This window comes from Aspergillus piperis (assembly GCF_003184755.1).
Source record: "Aspergillus piperis CBS 112811 unplaced genomic scaffold BO85scaffold_17, whole genome shotgun sequence".
Taxonomy (NCBI): domain Eukaryota; kingdom Fungi; phylum Ascomycota; class Eurotiomycetes; order Eurotiales; family Aspergillaceae; genus Aspergillus; species Aspergillus piperis.
In genome coordinates, this window is record NW_020291607.1 from 550,245 (window position 1) to 576,696 (window position 26,452).

The following is a 26,452-nucleotide window of genomic DNA, read 5'->3' on the forward strand; positions in this document are numbered from 1 at the left end:
CTTGATGATATTAATATTAATGTATACAATAATTTCTGCTTTCTAGACAATACACAAACCCTCGCTGGATCCGGAGATCTTGTTCATATGGCGCCTACTCTTTTAGATAATAAGAAGAATCCTATGCTAATCAAAGGTCATTTTCTGATTTGAGTTACAATAGGAGTTTCTTTGCTGTTCTTGAGCATGAATGCGACCGTGGGAAAAATCATATTGTTGGATTTAAGTACTAGTAATAAGGAGTGCCTGGACTGTCTGGGGGAAGACTGGGTCTCTATCTAGTGTCGCGATACATTATTTGCGGGGTGGACTTAGCATTAATGTCGATGGAACATGACGGCACGCATAGTCACAATGAAGTATACCATCCAAGGGTGAAAAAAGTTACACCACACCCAATATAAGTAGATGTAATACTAAGCCAACCTATCAGACCTCCATGGCCAAACCCAAAACCACATGGACATTAGGACTCGCATAATAACAAACATAATAGATAAGGAAAATCAAAGGGCCCCTTGACGATCCGGAACGGTTCACGTGACCTACAAGCCACGGGCGTTAGGGCTGTGGCCCTCGAACGGGGCTCTTCCCGCACAAAGAGGAAGTAGCGCCGCTCGCTTAGCGACGACCAGCGAACTCATCCGACATCGTTGTGTGCGTTGAACCTAGCCCACCAACGACAACAACCGCCGACAACATACATCCCAAGGGAGTATCCTAGAGCAGCGCTCTTCCTTTCGCTGGATATATCCTTTTTGAACCGGTGACAGAGAGCAGGATGTCCGCCATCGAGCCAGTCGTGCGTACCGCCCCATCCCGAAACCTATCATCCACATATACATACAATCTCCTTGAAATTGAATATACACACACAAAGACATGTCAAAAGGAAGAGGGCGTCACAGGGCTCTGGAGTCGGGGAATTCACACATATATACAAAAGTACAATTTGTCGCTGACTTGAGTTCTTGGGTTTTTCGCAGGTCGTCATTGACGGCAAGGGACACCTCTTGGGTCGCCTGGCCAGCACTGTTGCTAAGCAGCTGCTCAACGGTCAGAAGATCGTCGTCGTGAGATGTGAAGCCCTCAACATCTCCGGCGAGTTCTTCCGCGCGAAGCGTATGTTCTATCCGACCCGGTTTCTTTCGATTTTCTTTTGCAATATGGATTTTTTCTTGGGATGAATGGGAAGAAGAATGGGAATTGTGCGACGATTCGCGGCATATTGAGGAGGACATCGACAATTGCATGGAATAGCTGTGGAGGAACAAGCAACACATTCGTACTGGTGGACAGACGGGCTGACCTGGATCTCGCGATATAGTCAAGTACCACGCCTACCTTCGCAAGATGACTCGTTTCAACCCCACCCGCGGAGGTGAGACCACCCGATGACTTTCCCCCTTTTACGATGGGGAAAGACGACGCTTGATTGTTTTTCGGGACTCAGTGCTGAATCGCTACAGGTCCCTTCCACTTCCGTGCCCCCTCCCGCATCTTCTACAAGGCTGTCCGCGGCATGATCCCCCACAAGACCGCCCGTGGTGCCGCCGCTATGGAGCGCCTGAAGGTTTTCGAGGGTGTTCCTCCCCCCTACGACAAGAAGAAGCGCGTTGTCGTTCCCCAGGCTCTGCGTGTTCTCCGCCTGCGCCCCGGCCGCAAGTACTGCACCGTTGGTCGTCTCAGCCACGAGGTTGGCTGGAAGTACCAGGACGTTGTTGCCAGGTACGTTTACACTGCATTGGAGAGGATGATATGGGGAGAAATTGGAATTATTGGGTGCAGAAAGCTAACGGATTCGTTTTTTCTACTTGTACAGACTTGAGGAGCGCAGAAAGGTTAAGAGCAGTGCATACTACGAGCGCAAGAAGGCCGCTCGCCGCCAACTCGTCCACGCCCAGAAGTCGGCGGGTGTTAACGAGCAGACCAAGAGCCAGCTCGCTTCCCTCGGATACTAGATACCTAGTTGCGCGGCTGGTTGCTTGTGTTTGTGATGGGATGGGATGGGATCGCGAAACGGTTCTCTGCGAAGAAGATGGACAGCAAACCGATCGACCTTTTTCTCACTGTCCCTACCTTTTCATGAAATACCACAATTCTTATGTTGTGACGCACATGGAGGCTGGAGAGATCGATTCTTTCTACAAAAAAAAATACAGGAGTCACTTGGGATGAAAGGTTGTTCAAAATAGCTGACCCGTTATTTCGCGCCGTGGCGGTTTAATCCAAGAATTTCTTTTCAAGAGTTCAAATGACTTTGCTGTGACGAATCCGATGCACCATTTACCACCGCTACTACTACTGCTACTGGCCCCTTGCAATTATGTGTATCTCTAGCCCGCCCCCGGACGGAGAGAGAGCAAGAGTACTGCCTATCTTGTACTTGATTTGCGATATGCGACTACCCAGGATGCCGGACGAGGCTCCATGTTCCATCACCTACCATGCCGTGCCCACGCGATGCTGCCCCTATTTTGTTCCTGTGTAGAATGATGCCCTGAGCGCCACCGATTGCCAGTCCAGATGATGCGTAGGACGTCACTAGGAGCCGTATCAGTGACCCAGTAAACCCCCAACTTGCCCATTGGAGTTCCGATATCCACTCCTACGATAACCGATACAGATAGTAGATAATGCCTAGTAGAAAGATAGATCACGACACCGCCTGGGCAGCGGATAGAATCCCAGGATCCACCTCTTTCAGAATAGTGGTCCCGACACACTTAATATCGCCTGGCGTATTAACTGACCATCTGTCTGATTTCTAGTTACCTCATATCTAGATAGATTAAATAATCCTCCTCAAATGATTCCGCACTAACATAGCTGCAGACTCTCAAACACCGGTCTCGTCCAATCGATCATTAGAGGCCATTAGCGCTGCTTGCGATATGACTAGCTGGTCATTGGCTGACTTGGAAGAAATTTCTTCAGTCGGTCTGTGCTAAGTAAAAATCCCTGTATGTTGTTTCTGCACACTACGTATTTTCTTTTCTTCAGTATACCTCGGTTATAAAGAGGGTTCAAAGCTCGGGCATGCGAAGAGTGTGACCAATTGACCATAGTTTGAACTCGGTCCGGAGATTGCTTCAACTAAGTGGGTACAGACAGGCACTACTACAGACAGCAACTGTGGGTGCAAACGGATCCGGATCCGGTGAGTTTAGTTCTACAGTTTATTAATGTATCAGTGTCTGTCTGTCAATGGGTCTAGAGAGGTAACGATGGTATGATTGTGGTATTGAGTATATAAATCAATTGATTTTTGCCTGTGAACAATAGTAAAATTGATACTTCTGTAGGATATTCAAAATCCTCATCATACAACAAGTAGTGCTGAACAGACCTTCGTTAGGGTATAGATGGTCCTCCCGGCACTAGTTCCAGCCCCAGCCCAGCCCAGCCCAAGAATTGGTCCCCGTCCGCCGCTTTTCCCTTCTCCGTCTCCGCTTACCGACGGTGATTGATGATCTGCCTTCCCCCGCATCTTGTTCCTCTCTTTTTACCTAGGCTACTATTACTACTACGTACTGTCTATTGTAGTACGACTTAACCCAGTAGTAATTAGTCTTATTACCCTCGGTCCGGAGGTGTCCCTCACTAAAATCAAACCTCCTTTTCCTCCTCTCATCCTCCGCCTCCTCTTCTCCCCATCACATCTCTCCTTCTCGTCACATACACACACACTTGATTATCCCCTCTTTCTTCCTCTCTATTGGCCAGTAATTTCACAAATCTCCAAACATTACTTAGTAGTAGGGCTGGCCATCCACCCTTGGAATCAATTCACAACCCATGTCTTCCGCCAAAGATAGATTATCCGGCCTCTTAGGCCATTTGATCCCTTCTTCTTCTTCTTCTTCTTCTTCTTCTTCTTCTTCTTCTTCTTCCGCACCATCTACATCCGATCCCCAAGGCCCTTCTACAGATCAGGGGCAAAATAGCAAGAACAACAAAGTCAACTTCCACACACTTTCGCCCGCGTATTTCCTACAGAGGTCGGCGGCGATTGAACCGGATGTGAGTTTTCATCTACATCGTTTTCCAAACTGAATAGGCGCAATTGAAAACGTTAGCGAATTGTGGGTGGCTAAATAATGTCTTCTTTTGGTGGCTTGTAGGCAGAAGCTATTTACCACATCACATCCGATGGTCAGGAACTGCGACGAACCTACCTCGAGTTTGCAGACAGAGCAAGAGGATTAGCGTATTTCTTGAAGAAGCGCGGGTTCAAAAGAGTCGGCATTCTGTGTCCCAATACCCCGGCTTTCTTGGAGTCTATTTTTGGGATTGGGGCCGCCGGGGCGGTGAATATTGGTGAGTTCATTAGTTTCTGATTGTTTTGTGTGTTTTGCTTTTGTTATTCGGGATGTGGGGTTTCATGCTGACGGTTTTACGCTCTGCTAGCTGTGAATTACCGACTCAAAGAAGATGATATCGCTTATATATTTACACATTCGGAAGCGGAGGTGATCATTGTGGATAAGGAATTCCTGCCCTTGCTGCGCGTGTATAAGGAGGCGAAGCCGGAGACTCCGATCATTGTGGATACGGATACCGATGCCGCGGAGGGTCAATTGTCGGGTCCCTTTGACGAGGCGGTTTTGGAAGGTCTCAAGTACGATATAGCTACTGGAAATAAGGGCTGGGAGGGGCTGCAGGCTCAGGCTGGTTCGGAAGATGATGTTGTTGCTTTGGCATATACGAGTGGGACGACGTCGCGGCCGAAGGGTGTCGAATATACAAATCGGGGTGCCTATTTAGCTGCTTTGGGGAATGTGGTCGAGTCTGGGTTGAATGTGTTTAATGGTCGTTGTCGGTATTTGTGGATCTTGCCGATGTTTCATGCTGTTGGTGGGTACTGTTGAGCTCAATTGCATGTTGCGGATGGTTACTGATATTGTTTTTTAGGTTGGACGTTTCCATGGGCTGTTACTGCTGCGCGTGGTACGCACTATTGTCTGCGCAAGGTGGACTATGGGCAGATTTGGAAGTTGTTCAAGAAGGAGGGCATCACCCATTTCAATGCGGCCCCTACGGTGAACACACTGCTTTGCAATCACCCGGATGCTGAGCCACTGTCAACACCTGTTATCGTCCAAGTGGCGGGTAGTCCGCCTACGCCTCATCTGTTCGAGCAGATGACCAGCCTGAATCTGCGTCCCGTGCATGTCTACGGTATGACGGAGACGTATGGTCCTACTACCAGGTGCTATATGCTACCCGCATGGGATCAATTACCACGAGACGAGAAGTTCCGGAGGATGGCCAGGCAAGGCCATGGTTTCCTGACCAGTCTGCCAACGCGGGTCATCAAGACGGATGTGCCTGAGGGCACCATCATCGACGTCAAGCAAGACGGCAAGGAGATTGGCGAGATTGCGTTTGTCGGGAACCTCTGTGCTCAGGGTTACTACAAAGATGCCGAGGCGACGCGGAAGCTCTTTGCTGGTGGCGTTCTTCATTCGGGCGATCTGGCTGTCTGGCATCCCGATGGAGCGATCCAGATCCTGGACCGAGCCAAAGACATTATCATCAGCGGTATGAGGACCCCTTGACTATTGTGGTAGCCTTTGTAGGAGTCTGGGCGGTGCATGCTAACGTCGTACAGGAGGCGAAAACATCTCGTCTGTCGCACTGGAATCCATGCTGGTGACTCACCCGGACATTCTGGAGGTGGGCGTGGTGGCGGTGCCTGACACACATTGGGGAGAGCGACCCAAGGCGTTTGTAACCACGAAGCAAGGTCGGCACCTGGAGGGGAAAGAGGTGATCGACTGGGCCCGGAACCAAAGTCAAATCAGCAAGTTCATGCTTCCGCGGGAGGTGGAGGTGGTGGCGGAACTGCCCAAGACGAGTACGGGGAAAATCAGGAAGAATGTTCTTCGGGACTGGGCGAAAGGGGCACCGCGATGAACCTAAGCTGAGGGTTGGGTTGGGGTGTGCCCAGGAGAGGGGAAGGAGGGATGGTGTGATGGTGTGATATAGAATAGAAACTGCGTGGTGGTTATTTATAGGGCTATATATGTAAGTGAGGCTGTTATAGACTGGGAGGGGGACTCGCTATCACAGTCCGTGTACTTTTCATTGTTCTTGGATAGCATAGACATGTTGGATATTTTGAGCCGGACTCTTTTTTGATTCTTCTGAGACTGAATTTGGGACTTTATGAGCCGTGAAGAAAGTACAGGTATTTTTAGACGCGAGTTGAAGATGGAGCGGAGCGCACAGACATCCCCGGGGTTCTCGGTGATGCCCTGAAGAGGAGAGTTGGACAACAGTGGCATTGTTTGGGCGACGGACAACAATGAAACGGGAAATGCCAGTGATGCTCGATGGATGGAGTCAAGCTACCCAAATGGATACTTAACACAGATCGTCATAGTGAAGCACACAAGTGCGTCGATAGTACTTTGTAGCAGTTGTGCTGTCTTTGGGCGCATCAGAGAGGCAGGCAGGCAGGCATACTTACTATGCTCCCTCTGCCAGCATCCAGGCCTCGAATCAAATAACCCCAGCCCATTGTCTGTGCACAGGGCAGGGCGTCAAAGGGAATGCCTTAAATCACCATCCAATACAATAAATCTCCCTCAGTTAATTGATCATCTTCACGCCACTAGGGAGAGTCAAGATTGGGCAGTGCTGGTTGCTGCTGGGGCTTACCTCACCAGGCACAATGACGGTGGGCTGCCGACCGGGGCTAAGATTCCCCCTCTCTTCTTCTCTCACTCTCTTCTCTTTCCCTTTCACATATCGTCACACCCGCCCATGCGATAGTTACCCGCCGCCCTGCTTTGCCTGCATCCCTCCCTCTCCCTCTCCCTCTCTCCCCTCTTCCTCCTCTGGTAGAACACTCAACTACCTCACAAACCTCTCCCTTTTTCCCTCAATATTTCACCTCTCCTAGCGATACTCTCTACTAAGTCCCCCAGCTTGCCTCTTCACGACTGGCGCCTTCTCTTGCTCCCCTCGCATGCCCTTCCGACGCTGGGCCTCCTCCACACCCCTCCTCTCTCCCTTCCTTGCCTTCCGCTCGCCTCCTCTCCCAGCTGCAACTGCTGCAGGCACGCCCGACGCGCGTTCTTTTTTATAAGCGCCCTTGATCCGCTGGCCGCTCAAGTGGAACTCGATTCTCCTCCGCTGACTTGGGTCTTATTGGACATCAACCCTTTCCCTCTATCCCTCACGACCCGGCTTCGATCTCAGGAACCAACCGCTCTTACACCTGCAGACCACATCCTCTCCTCCCCCCGGTTGGATCCACTCGCATCGGACCCCAACGCGCATCTCACTCGCTCTCTCTGTGTGTGACGACAGTCGATGAGACACATTCCATGCCGATCAGCCTTCCATATCCACGGTGAGCGAAACCAGGACGCAACTGAGCACGACCAGGGTTCCGTTCCCGCACACTTGATTCCCATCCCGACGGCGGTCCTGATGCCCCGCCAAAGGCAACCCGCTCGGTTCTCGAGCGAAGCTCCCTCTGAATCCTCGACCTCGTCGACGTCTCCGGATCGCACTGCAGACGAGGATACCGACTTCTTCACAGCCCAGGCGAATGACTCGCAATCATCGGTCGGCGTCGCGACCCGTGATGCCCATCCCCACCATGACACCGACCTGTACCTGCCGCCGATCGGGCGTCTACCCCCGGAGATTCTCATCGCCATCTTCGCGAAATTATCCTCGCCCTCCGACATGTTGAGCTGCATGCGCGTATGCAGGGGATGGGCAGCGAACTGCGTGGGCATTCTCTGGCACCGGCCCTCATGCAACAACTGGGACAACATGAAAAGCATCACGGCCTCGGTGGGAAAATCAGACAGCTTCTTTCCCTACTCGCAGCTGATCCGGAGACTCAACCTATCCGCGCTGACGGACGATGTCAGTGACGGCACTGTGGTGCCCTTTGCCCAGTGCAACCGCATCGAACGTCTCACGTTGACCAATTGCTCGAAACTCACGGACAAGGGTGTGTCGGACTTGGTGGAAGGCAATCGGCATCTGCAGGCTCTGGATGTCTCTGATCTGAAACATCTTACAGATCATACTTTGTATACGATAGCTCGGAACTGTGCGCGGCTGCAGGGCCTCAACATCACGGGATGTGTCAATGTAACGGACGACTCGTTGATCACGGTGTCTCGGAATTGTCGACAAATCAAAAGGGTAAGCGTTTTCGCTGGTGTATCTGTACCATGTTTTGGGGGGCTCGACTGACTAGCGCAGTTAAAATTAAACGGAGTAACACAGGTTACTGACAAGGCTATCTTGTCGTTCGCCCAAAGTTGCCCGGCCATCCTGGAGATTGACTTGCACGACTGTAAGCTCGTCACCAACCCGTCAGTAACATCGCTCATGACAACGCTCCAAAACCTGCGCGAGTTGCGACTAGCCCATTGTACAGAAATTGACGACACGGCTTTCCTGGAGCTCCCCCGGCATCTGTCGATGGACAGTCTTCGCATTCTCGACCTGACGTCATGCGAGAGCGTCCGGGACGATGCCGTTGAGCGCATTGTGGCTGCGGCCCCTCGTCTACGGAATCTGGTGCTGGCCAAGTGCCGGTTTATCACCGATCGTGCGGTCTGGGCCATTTGCCGGCTCGGCAAGAATCTACACTACGTCCATCTGGGCCACTGCTCCAACATCACTGATGCCGCGGTGATTCAGCTGGTCAAATCCTGCAACCGCATCCGGTATATCGATCTGGCCTGCTGCATTCGTTTGACGGACACGAGCGTGAAGCAGCTGGCCACATTGCCCAAGCTGCGGCGAATTGGCTTGGTCAAGTGCCAGAATATTACGGACACTAGCATTGAAGCCTTGGCAGGATCCAAGGCGGCCCACCATTCGGGGGGCGTCAGTAGCTTGGAGCGGGTGCATCTGAGTTACTGCGTTCGCCTAACGATTGATGTATGTTTCTGAGGGAGCATCTACCTTGCTTTTTATAGCATGCTGACTTGCACACAGGGAATTCACGCTTTACTTAACAGTTGTCCGCGACTGACACACCTGAGTCTGACGGGCGTTCAGGCCTTCCTGCGAGAAGAGCTGACGGTCTTCTGCCGCGAGGCACCTTCGGAGTTCACGCATCAACAACGAGAGGTGTTCTGCGTGTTCAGCGGCGAGGGCGTCAACCGCCTGCGCGACTTCCTGAACCGCATCATCCCGCCTCCTCCGCCGACGCGAGACATGGAGACCGAGGCCACGATGTATGACGATGATGAGGAGCTAGAGGACGAGGAAAACCAAGTGACAGGCTTGATGCATGCGACCGCCGCGACGGCCATTCACGACGACGACTACATTGACATTGGACATACCCATGGTTGATACCCCCGCCTTCTTACAGCGAGTCTATTCACATCGGAGCCTATCGTTTTGCACTTGCTTGCTTTTATTTTTATTTTTTTCGCCGCCTGTGTTGTACTTATCCGCGTTTTGCCCTGAGGGAGGGTTGATTTTCCCTCCTGGCTGTTGCGATGGCTATTCGGAAATTTGCATCGGATCGCGGCTCACGGGGAGCTGCCTTCTAGGACAGAGGGAGGCTGTGGTTTATTTCTCTTTTATTGCTCTTTCTCATTCGGTTGGGACGAACATCTTTGTGGATTTTCTTTTTACCGGAATGATATATACCAGGCGATGGCATGGTTCTGTAGAGAAGCAATCCATGGTGTGCGTGAGTGTATGGGGGGAAAGAGAAAGGAAGCGAGAGACTAGATAGAGTATCTATTGTTATCTGCAAAGGATGGCAGAGCGACCATGTGCATGGACGGAGTTTTAGCTAGCAGCATTTGAATCCCAGCATCGGCTTATTTTTATGGTGACTTTTTATCTCCGAGTGTATACAGTGACCGGAAGTACTTAATAAACAGTTAGTGGTACAACGTCACTTTCCCCACCGCCTTCCCGCCCACTTGATCATCAATCAATCGGCGTCTCCTCACTTCCTCCGCATCGCTGCTCCAACACCCACCCAGCACTCCTGCAGAGCTGCAATCCTCCGATGGCTCCTCTCAGGCTATCGCGAGCCAATCCACTGGCCTTCACCCCTTGGCCCGTCACCCTGATCACCACCGTCGTTTATCTCGCCTTCCTCATCCCACTGCTTATCGTGCATCATGTCGTCCCCTCGCCTCCAACTGCCAACCCCAACGGTCTCGACCTCACCCAAGCCTGGGCCGATCTCCAAGTCCTAACCGACGGTTTCCACCCGTACAACTCGCGTCGCAACGACGAAGTCCACACCTGGCTTCTGCAACGCATCCACGAGATCCTCGACGCCGCACCTTCGGCCGACCAGTACCTCTCCGTCGATGAGGAGAAGCCGAAGCCCGCCGTCTTCGTCTTTGACGATACGCAATCCAACCTCTCCTTCGTGGGCAACTCCCTGTCCAGCTCCAACACCGCTGTTTACTTCGAGGGCACCAATATCCTCGTCTACATTCGCGGAACAGACGATGATCCCGAGAACTGGTGGGAGGAACCCAATGGTGTGCCCTCCGGCAAGGGCGGCGTGCTGGTCAACGCCCACTACGATAGTGTTTCAACGGGATACGGCGCCACCGATGATGGTGTCGGTGTCGTGACTTGTTTGCAGCTGATTCAGTACTTCATGACGCCGGGCCATGCGCCGCGGAGGGGCTTGGTCGTGCTGCTGAATAACGGCGAAGAGGATTATCTGAATGGCGCGCGCGTGTACGGCCAGCATCCGATCGCCAAGTTTCCCCATACGTTCCTCAATCTCGAGGGTGCGGGGGCTGGCGGTCGTGCTATCCTATTTCGCAGCTCGGATACCGAGGTAACCCGTCCGTATATGAGTTCGAAGTATCCGTTTGGGTCGGTGTTGGCGGCGGATGGGTTTGCGACGGGTCTCATTGCTAGTCAGACGGATTATGTGGTGTTTGAGGGGGACTTGGGCCTCCGGGGACTGGACGTTGCGTTTATGGAGCCGAGGGCTAGGTATCATACGGAGCAGGATGATTCGAGACATACGAGTAAGAGCTCACTGTGGCACATGTTGTCTGCGGCGGTTGCGACTACGGAGGGGTTGGTCTCGGATAAGAGTGCGCAGTTTGATGGCGCGCCCAGGGATGATGCGAAAGTTGCGAGCGGGTCAGGGTCCAAGGCTGTTTGGTTTGATCTGTTTGGGACGACTTTCGTTTTGTTCGAGCTGCATACGCTGTTTGCGCTGTCGGTGACGCTGCTCGTGGTTGCGCCGCTGGCTCTGCTGGTGACGGGTATTGCGCTCACCTGCGCGGACAAGATGTATTTGTTTAGAACGTATGCAAAGACGGATGATGGTCTGGACTCGACTTCTCTGCGGGGTCTACGTGGTTTCTTCCGGTTTCCGTTCCTCTTTGCGATCCCTACGGCTGTCACTGTTGGTCTGGCGTACCTGGTGACCAAGGTTAACCCGCTGATAATCCACAGCAGCGAGTATGCCGTCTGGAGCATGATGCTGTCTGCCTGGATCTTTTTGGCCTGGTTTGTCTCGCGGGTGGCTAACACTGCTCGTCCGTCTGCGCTGCACCGCATCTACACCCTGACCTGGATGTTCGTGCTGGCCTGGGTACTCCTCGTCATCTCCACGGTCTACCAGAACCAACGCGGCCTGGCTGGCGGCTACTCCGTCTTTTTCTTCTTCTGCGGCACCTTTCTCGCCACTTGGATCTCCTATCTAGAGCTCTTCTCCTTGCCGCGCAAGTCCGAGTTCGCGAACCAAAACCGGCCGATGTCCCGCCGGGCCAGCAGCTACGGCGGCAGTCGACTAGGCACAGCGTCAGGTGAAGACCACGAGGAGGACGACCACGACGCCGAAGAGGAAGAGGAAGAAAATGAGCCCACCGAATCGACCTCCCTACTCGGAGGCGGCCAGCGCACCACCTTCGCCAACTACGTCCGCGTCTCCGGCGACCACCGCGGCTCCGACACCGACGAGCACCACCACTACCCAGGCGTCTACGAGAACGAGCAACGCTGGAGCGGCTCGCTCCCAGCCTGGATCTGGACCCTACAATTCCTCCTCATCGCCCCGCTAGTCCTCATCATGGTTGGACCTCTCGCTCTCCTCCTGACCAGCGCCCTCCACCAAACCGGCCAAGACGGCAGCTCCTCCCTATTCATCTACGTCGCCATCGCTGCCCTAACCACATACCTCCTCACGCCCCTCCTCCCCTTCATCCACCGCCACACCTACCACCTCCCCGTCTTCCTCCTGCTCGTCTTCCTCGGCACTTTAATCTACAACCTCGTCGCCTTCCCCTTCTCCCCGACCAACCGCCTCAAACTCTTCTTCATCCAAGACATCGACCTCACCACCGGCTCCACCACCGCCTCCCTCGCCGGCGTCCAACCCTACGTCCACGCCGCCGCTTCCACCCTCCCCAGCACCACAAACCAAAACATCAATTGCACCGAACACACCACCCGCGGCACCAAATGCGCCTGGCCGGGCCTCGCCCCGCGCGTTGTCCCAGACACACCATACACCGACTGGCTCGACTTTACCATCTCCCAGCAACACAATACCACCACCACTACCGAAACCAAAGACAACGACGAAGATGAAGATACCCACCCAAAGCAAGCCCGCATCACCTTATCAGGCCGCAACACCCGCGCCTGCAAACTCCTCTTCGACTCGCCCATCTCCTCTTTCTCCGTCCTCGGCTCCGCCACGGATCCCCGCTTCCCGACGACTTCTCCGCACGGCACGAAGGAGATCCGTCTGTGGAGTAGAGAATGGGAGAATGAGTGGGTCGTGGATGTTGCGTGGTCAGGAAACACTACCCATACTGACGATGATAACGGTGAAGAAGAAAAAGAAGGAAAGTTAACCGGCAAAGCAGTCTGTCTCTGGAGCGACAACAACTCAAAGGGTGTCATCCCCGCGTTGGATGAAGTCAGACAGTTTGCGCCCAATTGGGTGGCGGTTAGTAAGGCTGCGGATGGGTTGGTGGAGGGGTGGAAGGGGTTTACCATTTAGTCTGGTTTTTACTTGTGGTTGGGATGGGGGAATGGTGAATACCTACCCTTTCTCTTTCTTTGTTGTTTTGTGTGTTTGTTTATTTGTGATTGTTATCGTTGTTGTTATTGTCTGCCTAGCTGGCTAGCTTACTTACTTTGCTTTGCTTGTTTGTTTTCTATTGTTTCATTGTTCTATTGAGTGATTGTGGTTATTATGAGGCGATGAATTCCATGCGTTGCAATCAATGAGATAAGAGTATATCTATCTCATTCACCTGTTCCACATACAACTTACAATGTATTGGCGTTTACGTTACTACCACATCTCATCATCACCTCACTTCACATCAATCACTACATGTTTGGAAAACCCAGTATGGCATTTGTAGCAATACAGGTATAATACATTATAACTGGGAGCGAATCGGGTGTGTGTGAAAACAGTAGAAAGAACTAGGATACATGTGGTTTGGTAAAAGGTAGAGATATAGATGTAGATGTAGATGTAGTAGATGAAAAGACAAGAGGAGAAGAAGAAAGGAAAAAAGAAAAACAAATCTATCTTCAGTTTCAAGGCCGTCCGTCCGTTCCGTTCCAAAGGGGGGAAAGTTAATCTCGTAGCACTCCGAATCATTCGTTCAATCAATGAGTTAGGTCTTGATAAAAAGAGAAAAATAAGACAAAAACACAAAGAGTAAGAATGGTAGAATAACATAGTAGATAAGGAAAAGAAAAAAACAAAATGTCAAGTCAACTCCACGCCGGCTTCCCTGGTAAAGAAAGTAGTTTAACACAACACCGCGTAATGGATGGTAGGTAGGAAAGGAGAGGTCCCTGAACGCCTTGCTGGATTTTTCTTTCTTTTGGTACATGGATGTGTGTGTATGCGAGGTTGATGGAGGGGATGATGTAGGTAGTAAGTACTAGCGCTGCTTGTTGCAGGTGCTAGGGTATTGAAATGCCCTGGATAGGGAGGGCGGTTGGGGAGGTTGGTCATGACTTCATTGTGGCCAGGAACGAGTCCAGGTTGTATTCTTCCTGGTATTGGCGGTCGTCCCAGAGCTCGCCGAGATCGTCTAGCCAGCCCTTCTTGCCCTTTTCTTTGACTTCGCCGTCGATGTCGACCATGTCTACTTCGTTGCCGGCTTGCTCGTTGGGTTTCTCGGCGTTGTCGGCAGTTTCTCCGAGGTTGAAGAGGTCCAGGAGTTGGTCGGTGTCCATTGTATTTAGGCCCGCGTTTTGTTGGTTGACCACTGTGGAGGCCACGTCGATCTTGAATCGTTGGAGACTAGAGAACGGTTAGTATTGGCAAATCAGTCAATCAATGTAGGATCAACTTACTTCAGGATCTTCTCCTCCAGAGTACCGCGTGTGATCAACCGGTACACGTTGACTACCTTCTTCTGACCGATACGGTGAGCACGGTCCATAGCTTGGATATCCTTCTGCGGGTTCCAGTCGTGCTCCACGAAGATGACTGTGTCGGCTCCCGTCAGGTTCAGACCCAGACCACCAACGCTGGTCGTCAAGAGCAGAACATCGTAGCTGGGATCCGAGTTGAAGCGGTTGACAATGTCCTGACGCTTGGTAGCTTCCACGCCACCGTCAAGGCGGAGATACTGAACCGAGGGGAGAAGCTTGCGCAGCACTTCGCTTTGCACGATGTCGAGCATCTCCTTCATCTGACAGAACACCAGAGCTCGGTGTGGGCTGACGTAGCTTGCCCCGGTGCCGAGATCACCTTCAGTGGGTGGGTCGACACCGATGCCACAGTCGAGTAGCAGGTCGCGCAGAGCGCTGAGCTTCGGTGCATGGGACACATCGCGAATATGGGACTGTTTCGTGGTGAGGTATTGCTGGACCTCGTTGTACTGCTTGTGTCCCTCTTTCACGACCAGCGCAGGGGAATTGCAAAGACGGCGCATGTATTGCAGTGCTTGGAAGATGTGCTCTTTGTCGGATTTCTCGGAGCTACCAAGCTTGTTTGCCAGTTCCTTCTGCTCCTTCTTGGTAAAGTCCTCGAAAAGTCTCTTCTGGAGGTCACTAGGGTCACAGTAGTAGTTCTGAATGATCTTCGGTGGCAGATCGTTCAGGACCTCCTCCTTCAGACGACGAAGCAAGAACGGAAGCACCTGCTTGTGCAATGCCTCAATAGCAAGAGCGCCGGCCTCTTGTTCCTTGGAAGACGACTTGCTGAAGCGACTAGCCGCGATTGGCTTGGCGAACCGATCTAAGAAGACCTTCTCTGTACCCAGGAATCCGGGCATAAGGAAATCGAAGAGCGACCACAGTTCCAGGACATTGTTCTGAATCGGGGTACCAGAGAGGATCAGCCGGTGGTTGCTGGCAATCCGCTTGACTGCAACTGTGACCTTGGCCTTGGGGTTCTTGATAAGGTGTCCTTCATCCAAAACACAGTAGTTCCAGCTGATCGGTCGGAGAACGTCATTGTCGTTCCGGCAGATGTCGTAAGAAGTCACGACAATGTCGGCATCCGCCAAGTTGCCCTGCAGCTTTGCGCGCTCCACCGGGGGACCAACGTAAGCGACGCAGTTCAAGAACGGGGCGTATTGTTTAACCTCCTGCTGCCAGTGACCGGAAAGAGACGGGGGGCAGACAATCAAAGACGGAAGCTTCCGAACTTCCGCTGACTGGGTCCGTGCATACTCATCAGCGCGCAGATGGTGGTCACTCGCGACAATGCAGATTGTCTGCAGGGTCTTACCAAGACCCATGTCATCACAAAGAATACCATGCAGGTTGTACCGGTTGAGGAAAGCAAGCCAGTTGACACCCTCTTGCTGGTAGGGCCGAAGCTCAGCTTTGATCGCAACTGGCAGCTGAAACTCTTCCACCTTGCGAACATCCAGCATCTGAGACATGAACTTCCTTTCCCGGTCTCGTCCCTTGAGCAACTCCTCGGATAGGCCTGGCGGATCGGGAATGCCAGCTTCCAGGGGAACAAGCTTAACCAGGGTAGCAAAAGACGTTGTAGCCAAGAGGCGCACGTCATTGTCCGAGTCGCTCATCCGCCCCAAAACCGGCACCACGAGGAAGATGACATAGGGAAGGATTCCGTCCTCCATCACATGGATCAGGTGGTAGATGCACTCCACAGCTCCCTGGCGGTGGTGAACATCCAAGGGATCATTGATGGTCGGCAGTACCTTCTCAACCAACATAGTCATACCCTCAACAGTAATGACACTGCAGACGGTTGCGAAGCACTTGGCGGCGGCATATCGGATGACTGAAAGTCGGCACTGCAGAGCCTTGACAATAAGAGGCATGAGCCCGATAATCCAAGGGTGAAGACCCTTATCGAACTTCGGTAGCAAGGCGCGCAGTGTTGACAGGCCATCCACAACCTCCTGACCCAATTCGTTGTCGGGATTGACGATCTCTTGGGGAAGGTCGCCAGCAAGAGCCTCTTTTAGAGGCCGCTCCACCAAGGTTGCAAGGTTAGGAACCTTCTCCAAAAGCTGGGATCCGAACTTGACGGCCAATTGCTCGAGAGCTTCCTTGGCACCACGGCGCATGATCCTCGCCTCCTTCGCCTCTCTCTCGAACTTCGCCGCATCCGGATGGTCGCGCCTGTCCTCTTCCTTGCGCAGAGACAGAATAGACTTCTCCAGGGTCGCATTGTGGTGAAACTCGGGCGTCTCGGAAGTGTCCACACAGCAATACTTGACCAAATTCCCAATGACCTTGTCGACGGGGCCTCGTTTGGTAGCAGTGGTGTAATATTCGACCAAGAAAGCGATAGCTGTGGCAGAGCGCTGTTGCAGCTCCGCATTCTCTTCCTTCTTGATACTGTCCATCATGCCCTTGATGATGTGGCTTGGCTTCTTGGGAATGTCGTGCAACGCCACCAACGCACCCGCGGCGGCAGCCCGCACACGCAGATCCCTTTGTTCCCGGACACTTCTGGCTTCCTCGATGGCGTTTTCTGCGGTCGCACGGGTGTCATTCAGAACTTGGAGGGCGGTGATACGCTGGGCTGGGGCCAGACCCTTCTTCAGCCGCTCAAAATCGGGCCCAGCAACCTTTTCGGCGTCGGCAAGGGAGAACGCACTGGGCCCAGCCTGCTCTTCTCCTTGAACAACGACCGCCAGCGTGGGTAGTCTTGACCCAGGAACATGAGCGTGATCTTTGAACGCATAAAGGAGCGAGTGGCACTGTGCGCGGGCGACCTGTAGATAGCATGCAATGTCGCTGTACCACAGGGGGCGTTCGCCTTCGATGATTGGGCGTAACTGCTCAGTGAGAAGGGAAGCATACTTACTGCCAGGTCCAGAGACCCTAGCGTACTCCTCGACGATCATGGCTGTCGACAATTGCGACGTCGACGCCGTATGCCTGAGACCAGCCAAGATAGTTTGCCAGAGGCTGGGAAGTTCATTCTTATCCCAGAGGAAGAGCAACTTGCCAAGTGCTCTGGCCGCGTAGATCTTCGATCGCAGCATTGTATCTGCGCCCACCAGATCAATATCGCCCTGAAGCATGTGCCCATCCACATTATGAGCTGAAGGCGGGGGCGCTTCTTTCTTTTCCGCTTTCCGCCCGCGCTTCTTCGGTCCATCAGCGGCGGCATTGTTCGCGGTGGGCGAGGACTTTGCAGGGGCCGCGGCACTATTCGGGAAAGGCACCCCAGATGGCTTGATGAAGAGTGAGGCGTCCATGGGAAGAGGATATCTTGGGACACCGAATGGTGACATTGTGAGGGTGATGAGCGGTTCGATGTAGCTCAGGAGGTCGCCATCAGCCTTGAACACCCCCCGAGATTCCAGGGAATTTAGCAGTTCCGACCACACTTGAAGCGAGAGCTTGAGCACCCCTTCGTTTCGTTCCACCAAGAGGTTCTGAAAGATCAAGCGCAGTGCTTTTCCATTCACCCATTCGTTGGTACCTTCGCCTTCCAGCTGCAGGAAGGTCATGAGGGCGCGAAGGACCGCCGAGCGAACGCTGGTGATCGTATGGCGCAAAAACGGGTAGAGACGAGGCACGAGGTTTCCAAACGACGACTCTGGGTCCACGGCCGCGTTGGCCTTCATGGCATCCAGGACCTCGCGGAAGGTACACAGCTTCGCCAGAAGATCCATGACTGAGCCGGTACTGGCACTTAGGTCGTCCTGTAGGTTTGAAAGACAGTCCCAAACAATGTTCATCAGGCTTCCTAGCGTGCTCTGCCGGGACGCAACAAACTCCTCCGCCATGGGAACAAGCGTCGCCGCACTCACGGCACGAACATCGTCGTCATAGTCTCCCAACCCTTTCATTACTGCCTCTAGTACGCCATCCATCAAACTCCGATCCTTGATCAAGATGTCTTTCCGAACAGCTACCAGGTACCTTAACCCGATCATACCACCGTGACACACCTCCCAAATGGGACGCTCCAAGCCCAGGTCATTCTGCATGACAATGCGGTAGAGACACTTGTAGACAGCGACCACGGACCGAGAGGGGAGCTGCGATAGAAGGGCACCCAACGTCTGGCCAACTGTTTCTCGGATGGGGGCCACGACATTGTCGGAGATGTAGTCACCGAAACGGTCGAGCATAAGAACACAGAGAAGACGACAAGCCAGATCATCTAGCCATTTACGGTTTAGCACATCGTTCTCCGGCCTGCTTTTGCCTCTTAAGCGCCCAGCTCCAGCACCCTGAACACGGATGACCTCTCGGAGGGCCATCGCAGCCCCATGACGAACTTCCCAGTTAGGATCAAAGATGTCCATCGTGAGAATTTCGCACATAGGATCATACGGCCAGGAGTTGCTAGGTCCTTCATCGGAGGTGTCTGGTTGAATCAACGGCTTCTCGGGGGCGGTTGACCCTTTGAACTCCGAGACGATCTTTTGGTCGTCGTCGCCTGACGACCTTTCCAGGGAGAAATAGTCTTGCTTCGAATCGCCATTCTTCTCTTCGCCATTTTCCGCCTTGATGGGGTGGGGGGTCGTCGCTGACGGGGTGGTGACATTATCCGAGGGCCTTCGCGTCGACAAATCCACGACACGAACCTTGTTGGCTCCCATCCTCGCGCTCTGCTTGTTTTTCCGCTTGAGCTGGTTCAATTGCCGCTTACTCAACCCCGACTCTTCTCCGTTAGCGCTTTCCATGGGAGATGCCAGCGGTGGCGCGGAGTTGTGGTGGTTTGTTTCCTTCTGCGGGGCTTCATCCTTGATAGCGGGGGTCTTTAAGACGAGATCATTATCGTCGATCAAGTCCTCCTCGATGTATTCCCCGGCCAGTCCTAGACGGGAGGTTAAAGTTTTCTTCTGGTGCTGCAACCGGGAGACCGGATCCATCGCGGCTAGCGAGTACTCATACTCCTTACCCGCGCTACCCAGTAACCGCTTGCCGTACTTGAGGATTGATGCCAAGTCCAAGGTCTCGAGCTGGAGGAGGGAATCACTTGGGGAAGAGGGTTGCTCTTCCTCCGACTTGATCTCTACATCATCCTCGTCGAGTTTCTTAATCGTTTCACCATCTTCCTCATTGGGATCGAAGGTGTCGGCGTTGGCAACGATCAAACCAATCGCCTTGGCAGCTGCTGTTCGGGTGTCCCATGACTTGGACTTGAGATAAGGCAAAATGCGCCCGAGCAGGTTGAACAGCTCATCGGGATGCTGTTTCTGAACATCTGCAAGCTGCTGGGCTGCAGTGTTGCGGATGAGAGGCGTGCTGCCCGTCTCGAGTAACCTACAAAGAAAATCATTGGTCAGTGCATTCATCCCGGCTGCGGGCTGCTGGCGCGGTAAGACTCACGTGACGAGCCGGTCGAGTCTAGTGCGGCGCAGTTAGCGTCATGTACCAAACGGATGCGGAATGGGCGGGACGGCAGATGGAAACTTACCTGGAGGACATGGCTGGCTGGCTGTCACTCCTCGGAACTTTGAGGAACGAATTATTTCACAAATAAAATAGTTCAGAATCCGCAAGGAAAAGGGGTATCAGCAGAGAATAACATAAAAAGAAAAAGTAAAACGTGGTCGCAAATGATCCACAATATTAGAAAGTAATTCACCACAACCCCCACAACACCTCTCTAGAATTATTAGGTATAGTAAGGTATGGTAAGACAGAGGGAGTAATAACGAAGAGAGGAGAGAGAGTGAGAGGAGAGTGAAGTGGACGAAAGAGGTAAGGTATGTAAAATATACAAGACCGTTACACCCACGTCACAGCCATCGAGAAGTGTCGAAGCGTGACTGATTAAGCAAAGCTGGACAGTTTCTGAAGGGCGATCGGGAAACAGAAGTGGAGATCACGGCTTAGTAGAAGAAACGCGGGTATTGATTGTATTGATGATCGGGGGGGAAGAGCGGTTTGGACGTGACGCGGACCAAGGCGATATTACTTTTTAAGTATGGTCAAGTAATGAATCATAAAACAAGTCACGAAGGGCAAATGCCGGGATGGGGAAACGGGACGAGAAAAATAAAATGAAAAATTGCGGATGACCAGGAGATGAATGGAATCGGATCGACAGGGAGTGAAGAAGTGGTGGTGGTGGTGCGTTGACTGGAATGGAGGTGGTGGTGAAGGGAGCAAGCCTTGTCTGGCCTGCAAAGTAAATGCGCAGGAGTATCAACAAGTCGTCCTCCGGTCCTGCTTTGCCTCCCCTCGAGGTCACGCAGCCTGTTTATATCATTGGGGGCATCTTTGGCTGGGCGCGCCTACCCATACTTGGGCCCTGCGCGCTAGTCTGACTCGGGGTTAGCGCCCCCCACTCCCGTAAAGGTTTTCTACTGGTCACGTGATTCCTCCCTGCGCCAAACCGCCGCTTGGATCGACAGGCGCGAAATTGCTGCACTGCGATTCCTTCCTTTGGAGTTCGAGTTCCCTTCTCTCTCCCCCCCCAAAAGCTGTCTGTCCTGCGTATCCATGAGGCTGACCGGTCGGTTTGATCCACGGAATTTTGCGCCGCCCGGGATACCTTCGCGGCTGAACGCTCCAGTTTTGACCCTCTTTTGTCCTCTCAGCTTCCTGTTTCCTGCACGCAGCACAGCTGAGGTAACCTCCTCTATTGGTGCTTGTAATGTAAAAAACAAAAAGGAAATGGAAAAAACTCTACTCCGTACTTGTAGCGGTTTTGCCCTTGTCTTCTTCCTTAAAACTTCATCTGCCTACGTATCACCTACGTACTACTACTAGATAGCTACTACTAGGAGTTATCTAGTTAGCAGCAAGATAAAATTACCTTCTCATCAAGTCCGCCATGTGAGCTTGTTTCGATCGCCCACCAACAGCGCCAAGAAATGCCAGATGGCCTCCTTCAGTTTCGGAATCCGGTCGTCCCCCAAACCAATGTTTCTTTCTCGGCGGTGATTCCCTCTCCTCTTGTTGTGACAAGGTTCTTGACAGTTGCCTGAAATGCTGGTAACTCCGTAGTTACCAACCAACCAACTACTTACTAGTTCGATTCCTCCCAAGCTGTCATTTCCCGCGTAGATGACGTTGGTCAATTCCGCCAATCAGAAAGTCCGTATTTGAAGTGAAACCTATTGAAAAAAATATAGATCACATACTACTAGTCCTACCACTACTTCACATCTAGGCGCGAACTATTCCCATCAACGGTCTATTCAACCATTCTTAGTCCTGATCAATGGCAGCTATTTGTTTTGTTCAATCAATAGAGCATTGTGATCCACATTTGAAAGTAACGTAACCTAGTATTGATTGTGAATTTCCGTTTTATGGCGGCATGTAAATCCTGAGGCCAAAATATATATATTGAAAGTGCGCTACTATATATCCCCGCGTATGTTGGCAGCGGCTTTACCATGCATGACCTTGGAAGCATCACCAGAACAAACACCATTCCCCAATAAATCAATGAACAGCTATACAACCAATTAAACCAATTACTAAATGGAGACGCTGCTGAAGCTATACTACAACCAGTAGCTACTATGCAAAAAGCGTCACAAGCTTCGGTGGAACTCCGCTACTCCCAGACCACCGATACCTGTCACGTCCTACAGGGCTTAGTCGACCGATCAGATATCCTTCCCTCCATTGAAATCGCAGCAAGCACCCCAAAATTGATCAATGAAACTGTCCATTTCTATACATCGAAGGACTCCACAGGGGTAAACAGAAAAAAAACAGCATAGCTTTAGTGACAATGGAAAAAATCAACACGTATTCGCACCAGATATGCGCATATCATCCCTCAAGCCTTGGCCAAAAATGCCGCTGCCTCCTCCTCTTTCCCTAGCAGTCCCAGACTGCGAATCTGTTCCGCCTTGGGCGCGTTTTCACGGGGGGTTGCGGCCTCAGCCTTGCGGTAGGCGGCCTGCATCTTCATCGTGCGGAGAGCCTAAGCGTCGGGGACAGTGTTAGCAAGATCCGCAAAACCGAGTATGAACTTGATCGCATGAAGCTAGACAGATAGGCGTACCTCCTTCTTGTGGTGCAGGCACTCGTAGTAATCCTCCAGAGCGGGCACACACTTCTTCTTGCCAGCTTCACCCTCTCCGCCGTTAACGACGTAGCAACCGAGAACCTCCTGCCAGAAGTTGTAGCAGCGGGAAGGACCTGCACAGAGCGATTGGGATTAGCCGGGAATGTCCGCGGGAGAGTGACATGTCGGGCGCCCAATGTAGGCCAACCCGGACACTCTGGCTGTCAATGAACCTTGACAGCAAAGGATAGATAGACGTACCGCCGTTGTTACCGAAACCGGAAGCCATTGTGAGTGAGTGTGGTGGGGAAGAACGGGGGGGAGCAAGACGAGGGGATTAGGATTGCGAGGGAGCGGAGGTGAGGATCGCGATTTGAGGTTCTTCTTCCCTCGCCGATGATTCGCCTGTTCCGCCTTCCGCCCCGACCCTGGCCCGTGCACCTGACGTCTTTGTGTCTCCCGAACACATCACCCTCTTCCATCATGCTCTCTCTGCTGCTCCCTCTCCAGACGTCATGGCGGTCCTTCAAGGGCTCTCAGGTGCTCATGCGATTCTTCTAGCGACCCATCTCTGTGCCACCGGCAATGTGGCTGCTCTTCCGCACTTGCAGGCAAAGTTCCCTGCCCACCTCCCGCTCGAGCGTGTCTTGCGCATCATCTTGACCTTTCTGCCCGAGAGCACAGAGCCTAGCTCCTACACACCAGTGCTGCAGGCGCTGGTAGATGAACAGCTACCTGAAACCAGTGGTGCTACCATCGATACCTCCTCCGTTAAAGACCTACCCGCCGCGGTCGTGAGGAGACGTGTACGGAAGATCCGTTTACTACCATTACAGTATCCCGGCGACGAGGACAGCCAGGATCCCTCTGACCTTCTCACCAAATTCCTCATTCACCGGGCCCATCGCATCGATTTAGAAACCGCTCTTCAACCCCTCGTCCTCGATCTTCTCCTCCCCTTCTACCAACGCTCGGAAGTTTTACGCACATGGTTGATCTCCAGTCTCTTACCGCTACTCCGATTGAACTACGAGTATTACCCCAGCCAAGACGAAACATTCTCGCTGGATATCTTGGAGTCTATGGACAACAGTATTGCGATTAACGTCCTTCTTTCGATGACCGGTGCGACAAAGAGCAGCATGGACTTGGTGCGGAACCTACGCGGCCTTGTGGGTGCGTGGATGTATGGCAGTAACCGTTCTAAAAGACGGAGACTCAATGAAGCGATGCAAGAGACCTCGATTGTTCTACCTCAGGATGAAGCGCAACCAAAATCAGCCTCAGGTGTCGGATGGCAGCAAGTCAATGAGTGGCTGCTGGCACGAAGCCTGGTTGATCATGAGAGTGCGGTGAACGCCTTTGTTAATTGGGATGGGCCTGAGGATGTCGATTTAGGCGGATATTCCGAAGAGAATGACGGCCTGTCCGAAGATGAGCTGCGAGACTTGCGAAGGAGGTACGGACAGACTGGGCTTGCTGTCGTATATGCGAACGCTGATCCCAGCCCTACGGCGCTGGACGGTTCCGTTCGAGTACTCGCGCGCATCGCGGAGTTCCTGAAGCTCGAAGAACATTTGTTCTTTTCACTGGACAACTCAGAATTCCCGAGCGTGAGCTTCGATCCAGCGCCGATTTCGTCGGCATCAAGGGTATCTCTGTTGCAGAATGCTCTGCTGGTGGCCTCAAACCCTCTGACGCGTCCTTCAGCCTCTTCAATCTCCTTCCTCAGTGGTATCTGCCTCTCTCTGCGGATACTAAACGAGTTAGGCCATCCGATTCCGTGCAGGACGGCGGCAAGCATCAGTCTCCTCAATAATCAGGAAACGCAGCTGCTCGAATTGCGCGGTGTCATAGCCTCTGTCGTAAGACAAGCAAGATCGGGTCATGACTGGAGCAAGACTCGCCAACAATTGCTATGGCTACGGGACTGGCAAGCCGATCACACGGAACACACCAGCGACCATCCCGCCTACCATGGTCTCTTCTGGAGAGTTCCGCAGGATGTCGTCGAGGCAGAAACATTGAAAGCGTTGCTTGAAGCCAAAGGTGAGCACGGAAAACGTCTTTGTTATTCTGCCTTTACTAACAACAACAGAATACCACCTTGCTGTGAGCATTTACATTGTCTCTGGCTCGACCCTGAGCTCTACACAAGTTGAAGAAGCCGTCAAAGAGGCCATTTTCACAGCCTACGACAACGCGAGCAACGGAAATAGGACCAGGGGCGGAATGAAGCGAGCATACGACATGTAAGTCGAAAAAAATAAACGCGCATTGCCTTGGACAGACGCTAATGCCCTGCAGTCTACAAGCTTTCCAACCTCACTTCTCAGATTCTGCCTCCTTCAAGCAGATCCAAGCTCTCATATCCGCCACACACGCCCTGTCTTTCTACTCCCTTACTTTGCAGCACGGCGTCCCTTTCCAGCCAGTCAGCATCCGTGTCCACCCAGACCCTCTCTCCCTGATCGAGAAAGTTCTCGACCAGAACCCCAAGAGCTACACCAAGTTGGACGACTTATTAGCTATTGGCCGGAACCTTGTCCTCGCAGGCGTCTCCCACTCTCCATCTGACGAAGATGTCTCCCCCTTCCTATCCCCTCCCTCACAGGAAGATGCCGCTATCACCGCCGAACGCCGTATCATGTCCCTCGCCATTTCCTCCGCCCTCTCCTCAAACGACTTCGGCACGGCCTACTCCTACATTCTCACCCGTCTCACTCCCCCATCCCTTCTTCCCACATCCTCCCCTCTCACCAATCCTACATCCCCCAAAGACGACATCACCTGGCGAGCCGTCTACAACGCCGGCCGCTACCGCGCCCCAGCCACCAGCGCCACCAGCGCCACCCCCAACAACCAAACCCAAATCACGCACCTCTCCCAACGCATGGAACTCCTCTCTCTCGCCCTTGTACTTGCCCCGACACCCGAACCTCTTCCTGAAATCTTGGGCGCCTGGCGCCGCTGCGACGAGGAACTCGCAGCCCTCCGCGCACGCGAATCCGAGGAAGAGGACATCTGGGATACCAAAGCCGACAACCTCACCTCCACCACCCTTCCAGGAGGCTTCGGCCCCACGGACAGCGAACAAGACGCGTTCGAAACGCGACAGCACCAAGCCCGACGAGCACGGGCGCATGCCTCACAGAACCGTCTCCATCATGAAGAAGCTCCCATGGGTCTGTTCGAGGTAGCCCGCGGCGCCGCATTAGCGTTGCAGAAGAATGCCTTCCCGCTCCGGTCAGCTGCAGCATCCGCAAAGACAAACACCCACGACCAGGACGACCACTCCGTGCCTTCTGCATCTCATCTCCGCAGCGGCTCCTCGATGTCGAACGAGGACCCAGACGGCGAAGGTCGCGTCCGCAAGCGAGACGTCGTCAGTAACATGGTCACTGATGGACTAGTCAGTGGTATTGGCTGGGTGTTGGGTGCTCAGCCTGTCAATCGTTGATTTATTTACAACCACCACCACTCCCTTGAGAAACCCACTTAGTTCAAGGTCAGATTACGAAGTACGACACGATTGTTTGAAGTCCGTGAAATGGAATGTCCCATCCAACACAGAAAGAAAGCTAGAAGCTATCTTATTTTATTCGTCTGTTATTTTCGAGCGTGAAATCATACAACATTGCTCTTTTCTACTTCTCTATACATATATCGTCATATTTCCATAGCTTTGCATGAATGAGTGGGTTAGTGGGTTTAGTGAACGAGTGGAAGGTTGCTTGCATAATCTAGCGTATTAATGAATGAGAGGATAACTACAAGTCATAATCAGTTCTTGGATTTTTTTTTTTTCTTTTTTTTTCCTTTTCGGACTAGCTAGGGTTTTTGGCTACGCAAATTTTCTAGTAGTTCGTTTACTATGATATCATGTGTTAGGAGAAGAGGGATTGAGTGAGTAGTAGATCCACTGTACCCTATACTTCATATCTATAGAGGACAACTTTTCTAATGAAATCAGTCTTGATATTCCTGTATCGCTATTCCGGTGCCAATCACTATACACAATATGCGGACCCTGCCTTGTCACAACGCACGCTCACAAGC

At 52.6% G+C, this 26,452-nt stretch overlaps 7 protein-coding genes across 7 annotated transcripts; 4 read left to right on the top strand and 3 right to left on the bottom strand.

Moving 5' to 3' along the window:
* Positions 1 to 781: 781 nt before the first annotated feature.
* On the top strand, positions 782 to 5,919 carry BO85DRAFT_461725 (putative AMP-binding domain protein; the record flags this gene model as incomplete). The annotated part of the gene is made up of 9 exons (XM_025661805.1): positions 782 to 802; positions 987 to 1,122; positions 1,328 to 1,381; positions 1,470 to 1,728; positions 1,823 to 1,916; positions 4,125 to 4,320; positions 4,411 to 4,857; positions 4,915 to 5,544; positions 5,615 to 5,919. The coding sequence occupies 9 exons, from the start codon at positions 782 to 784 to the stop codon at positions 5,917 to 5,919; spliced, it is 2,142 nt and encodes a 713-aa protein (XP_025512959.1).
* Positions 5,920 to 7,443: 1,524 nt separating this feature from the next.
* Positions 7,444 to 9,342, top strand: BO85DRAFT_377891 (putative ubiquitin ligase complex F-box protein GRR1; the record flags this gene model as incomplete). Its single annotated transcript, XM_025656277.1, has 3 exons — positions 7,444 to 8,175; positions 8,236 to 8,922; positions 8,980 to 9,342. 3 exons carry the CDS (start codon positions 7,444 to 7,446, stop codon positions 9,340 to 9,342), a joined length of 1,782 nt encoding a protein of 593 aa, XP_025512960.1.
* A 609-nt stretch (positions 9,343 to 9,951) lies between these two features.
* On the top strand, positions 9,952 to 13,405 carry BO85DRAFT_451945 (M28 family metallopeptidase). The gene has a single exon (XM_025660708.1). It carries the CDS (start codon positions 10,016 to 10,018, stop codon positions 12,995 to 12,997), a length of 2,982 nt encoding a protein of 993 aa, XP_025512961.1. The 5' UTR covers positions 9,952 to 10,015; the 3' UTR covers positions 12,998 to 13,405.
* Positions 13,157 to 13,832, bottom strand: BO85DRAFT_91097 (uncharacterized protein). The gene has a single exon (XM_025665780.1). The coding sequence runs from the start codon at positions 13,691 to 13,693 to the stop codon at positions 13,316 to 13,318; it is 378 nt and encodes a 125-aa protein (XP_025512962.1). The 5' UTR covers positions 13,694 to 13,832; the 3' UTR covers positions 13,157 to 13,315.
* On the bottom strand, positions 13,833 to 20,096 carry BO85DRAFT_91096 (DNA-binding ATPase). The gene is made up of 4 exons (XM_025665779.1): positions 19,838 to 20,096; positions 19,750 to 19,767; positions 14,320 to 19,683; positions 13,833 to 14,266 (listed from the first exon to the last, which is right to left on the bottom strand). The coding sequence occupies exons 1-4, from the start codon at positions 19,846 to 19,848 to the stop codon at positions 13,972 to 13,974; spliced, it is 5,688 nt and encodes a 1,895-aa protein (XP_025512963.1). The 5' UTR covers positions 19,849 to 20,096; the 3' UTR covers positions 13,833 to 13,971.
* Positions 20,097 to 22,031: 1,935 nt separating this feature from the next.
* On the bottom strand, positions 22,032 to 22,698 carry BO85DRAFT_451947 (uncharacterized protein). Its single transcript, XM_025660709.1, has 3 exons — positions 22,655 to 22,698; positions 22,391 to 22,527; positions 22,032 to 22,309 (listed from the first exon to the last, which is right to left on the bottom strand). The coding sequence occupies exons 1-3, from the start codon at positions 22,680 to 22,682 to the stop codon at positions 22,163 to 22,165; spliced, it is 312 nt and encodes a 103-aa protein (XP_025512964.1). The 5' UTR covers positions 22,683 to 22,698; the 3' UTR covers positions 22,032 to 22,162.
* A 210-nt stretch (positions 22,699 to 22,908) lies between these two features.
* On the top strand, positions 22,909 to 26,237 carry BO85DRAFT_470858 (secretory pathway Sec39 family protein; the record flags this gene model as incomplete). The annotated part of the gene is made up of 3 exons (XM_025662430.1): positions 22,909 to 24,442; positions 24,492 to 24,645; positions 24,701 to 26,237. The coding sequence occupies 3 exons, from the start codon at positions 22,909 to 22,911 to the stop codon at positions 25,851 to 25,853; spliced, it is 2,841 nt and encodes a 946-aa protein (XP_025512965.1). The 3' UTR covers positions 25,854 to 26,237.
* Between the last annotated feature and the right edge of the window lie 215 nt (positions 26,238 to 26,452).

What these genes read in the sequence shown, in the direction of transcription:
- BO85DRAFT_91097 (XM_025665780.1), bottom strand. Translation starts at nt 13,693, where the DNA reads ATGTTATTCTACCATTCTTACTCTTTGTGTTTTTGTCTTATTTTTCTC.
- BO85DRAFT_91096 (XM_025665779.1), bottom strand. An exon ending in CTGGAGGAGAAGATCCTGAA is followed by an intron (nt 14,267 to 14,319) that starts GTAAGTTGATCC and finishes ACCGTTCTCTAG; the next exon opens with TCTCCAACGATTCAAGATCG.
- BO85DRAFT_451947 (XM_025660709.1), bottom strand. Translation starts at nt 22,682, where the DNA reads ATGGCTTCCGGTTTCGGTAACAACGGCG. An exon ending in CGGTTTCGGTAACAACGGCG is followed by an intron (nt 22,528 to 22,654) that starts GTACGTCTATCT and finishes CGCTCTGTGCAG; the next exon opens with GTCCTTCCCGCTGCTACAAC. An exon ending in GCCTGCACCACAAGAAGGAG is followed by an intron (nt 22,310 to 22,390) that starts GTACGCCTATCT and finishes CCCGACGCTTAG; the next exon opens with GCTCTCCGCACGATGAAGAT.
- BO85DRAFT_451945 (XM_025660708.1), top strand. Translation starts at nt 10,016, where the DNA reads ATGGCTCCTCTCAGGCTATCGCGAGCCAATCCACTGGCCTTCACCCCT.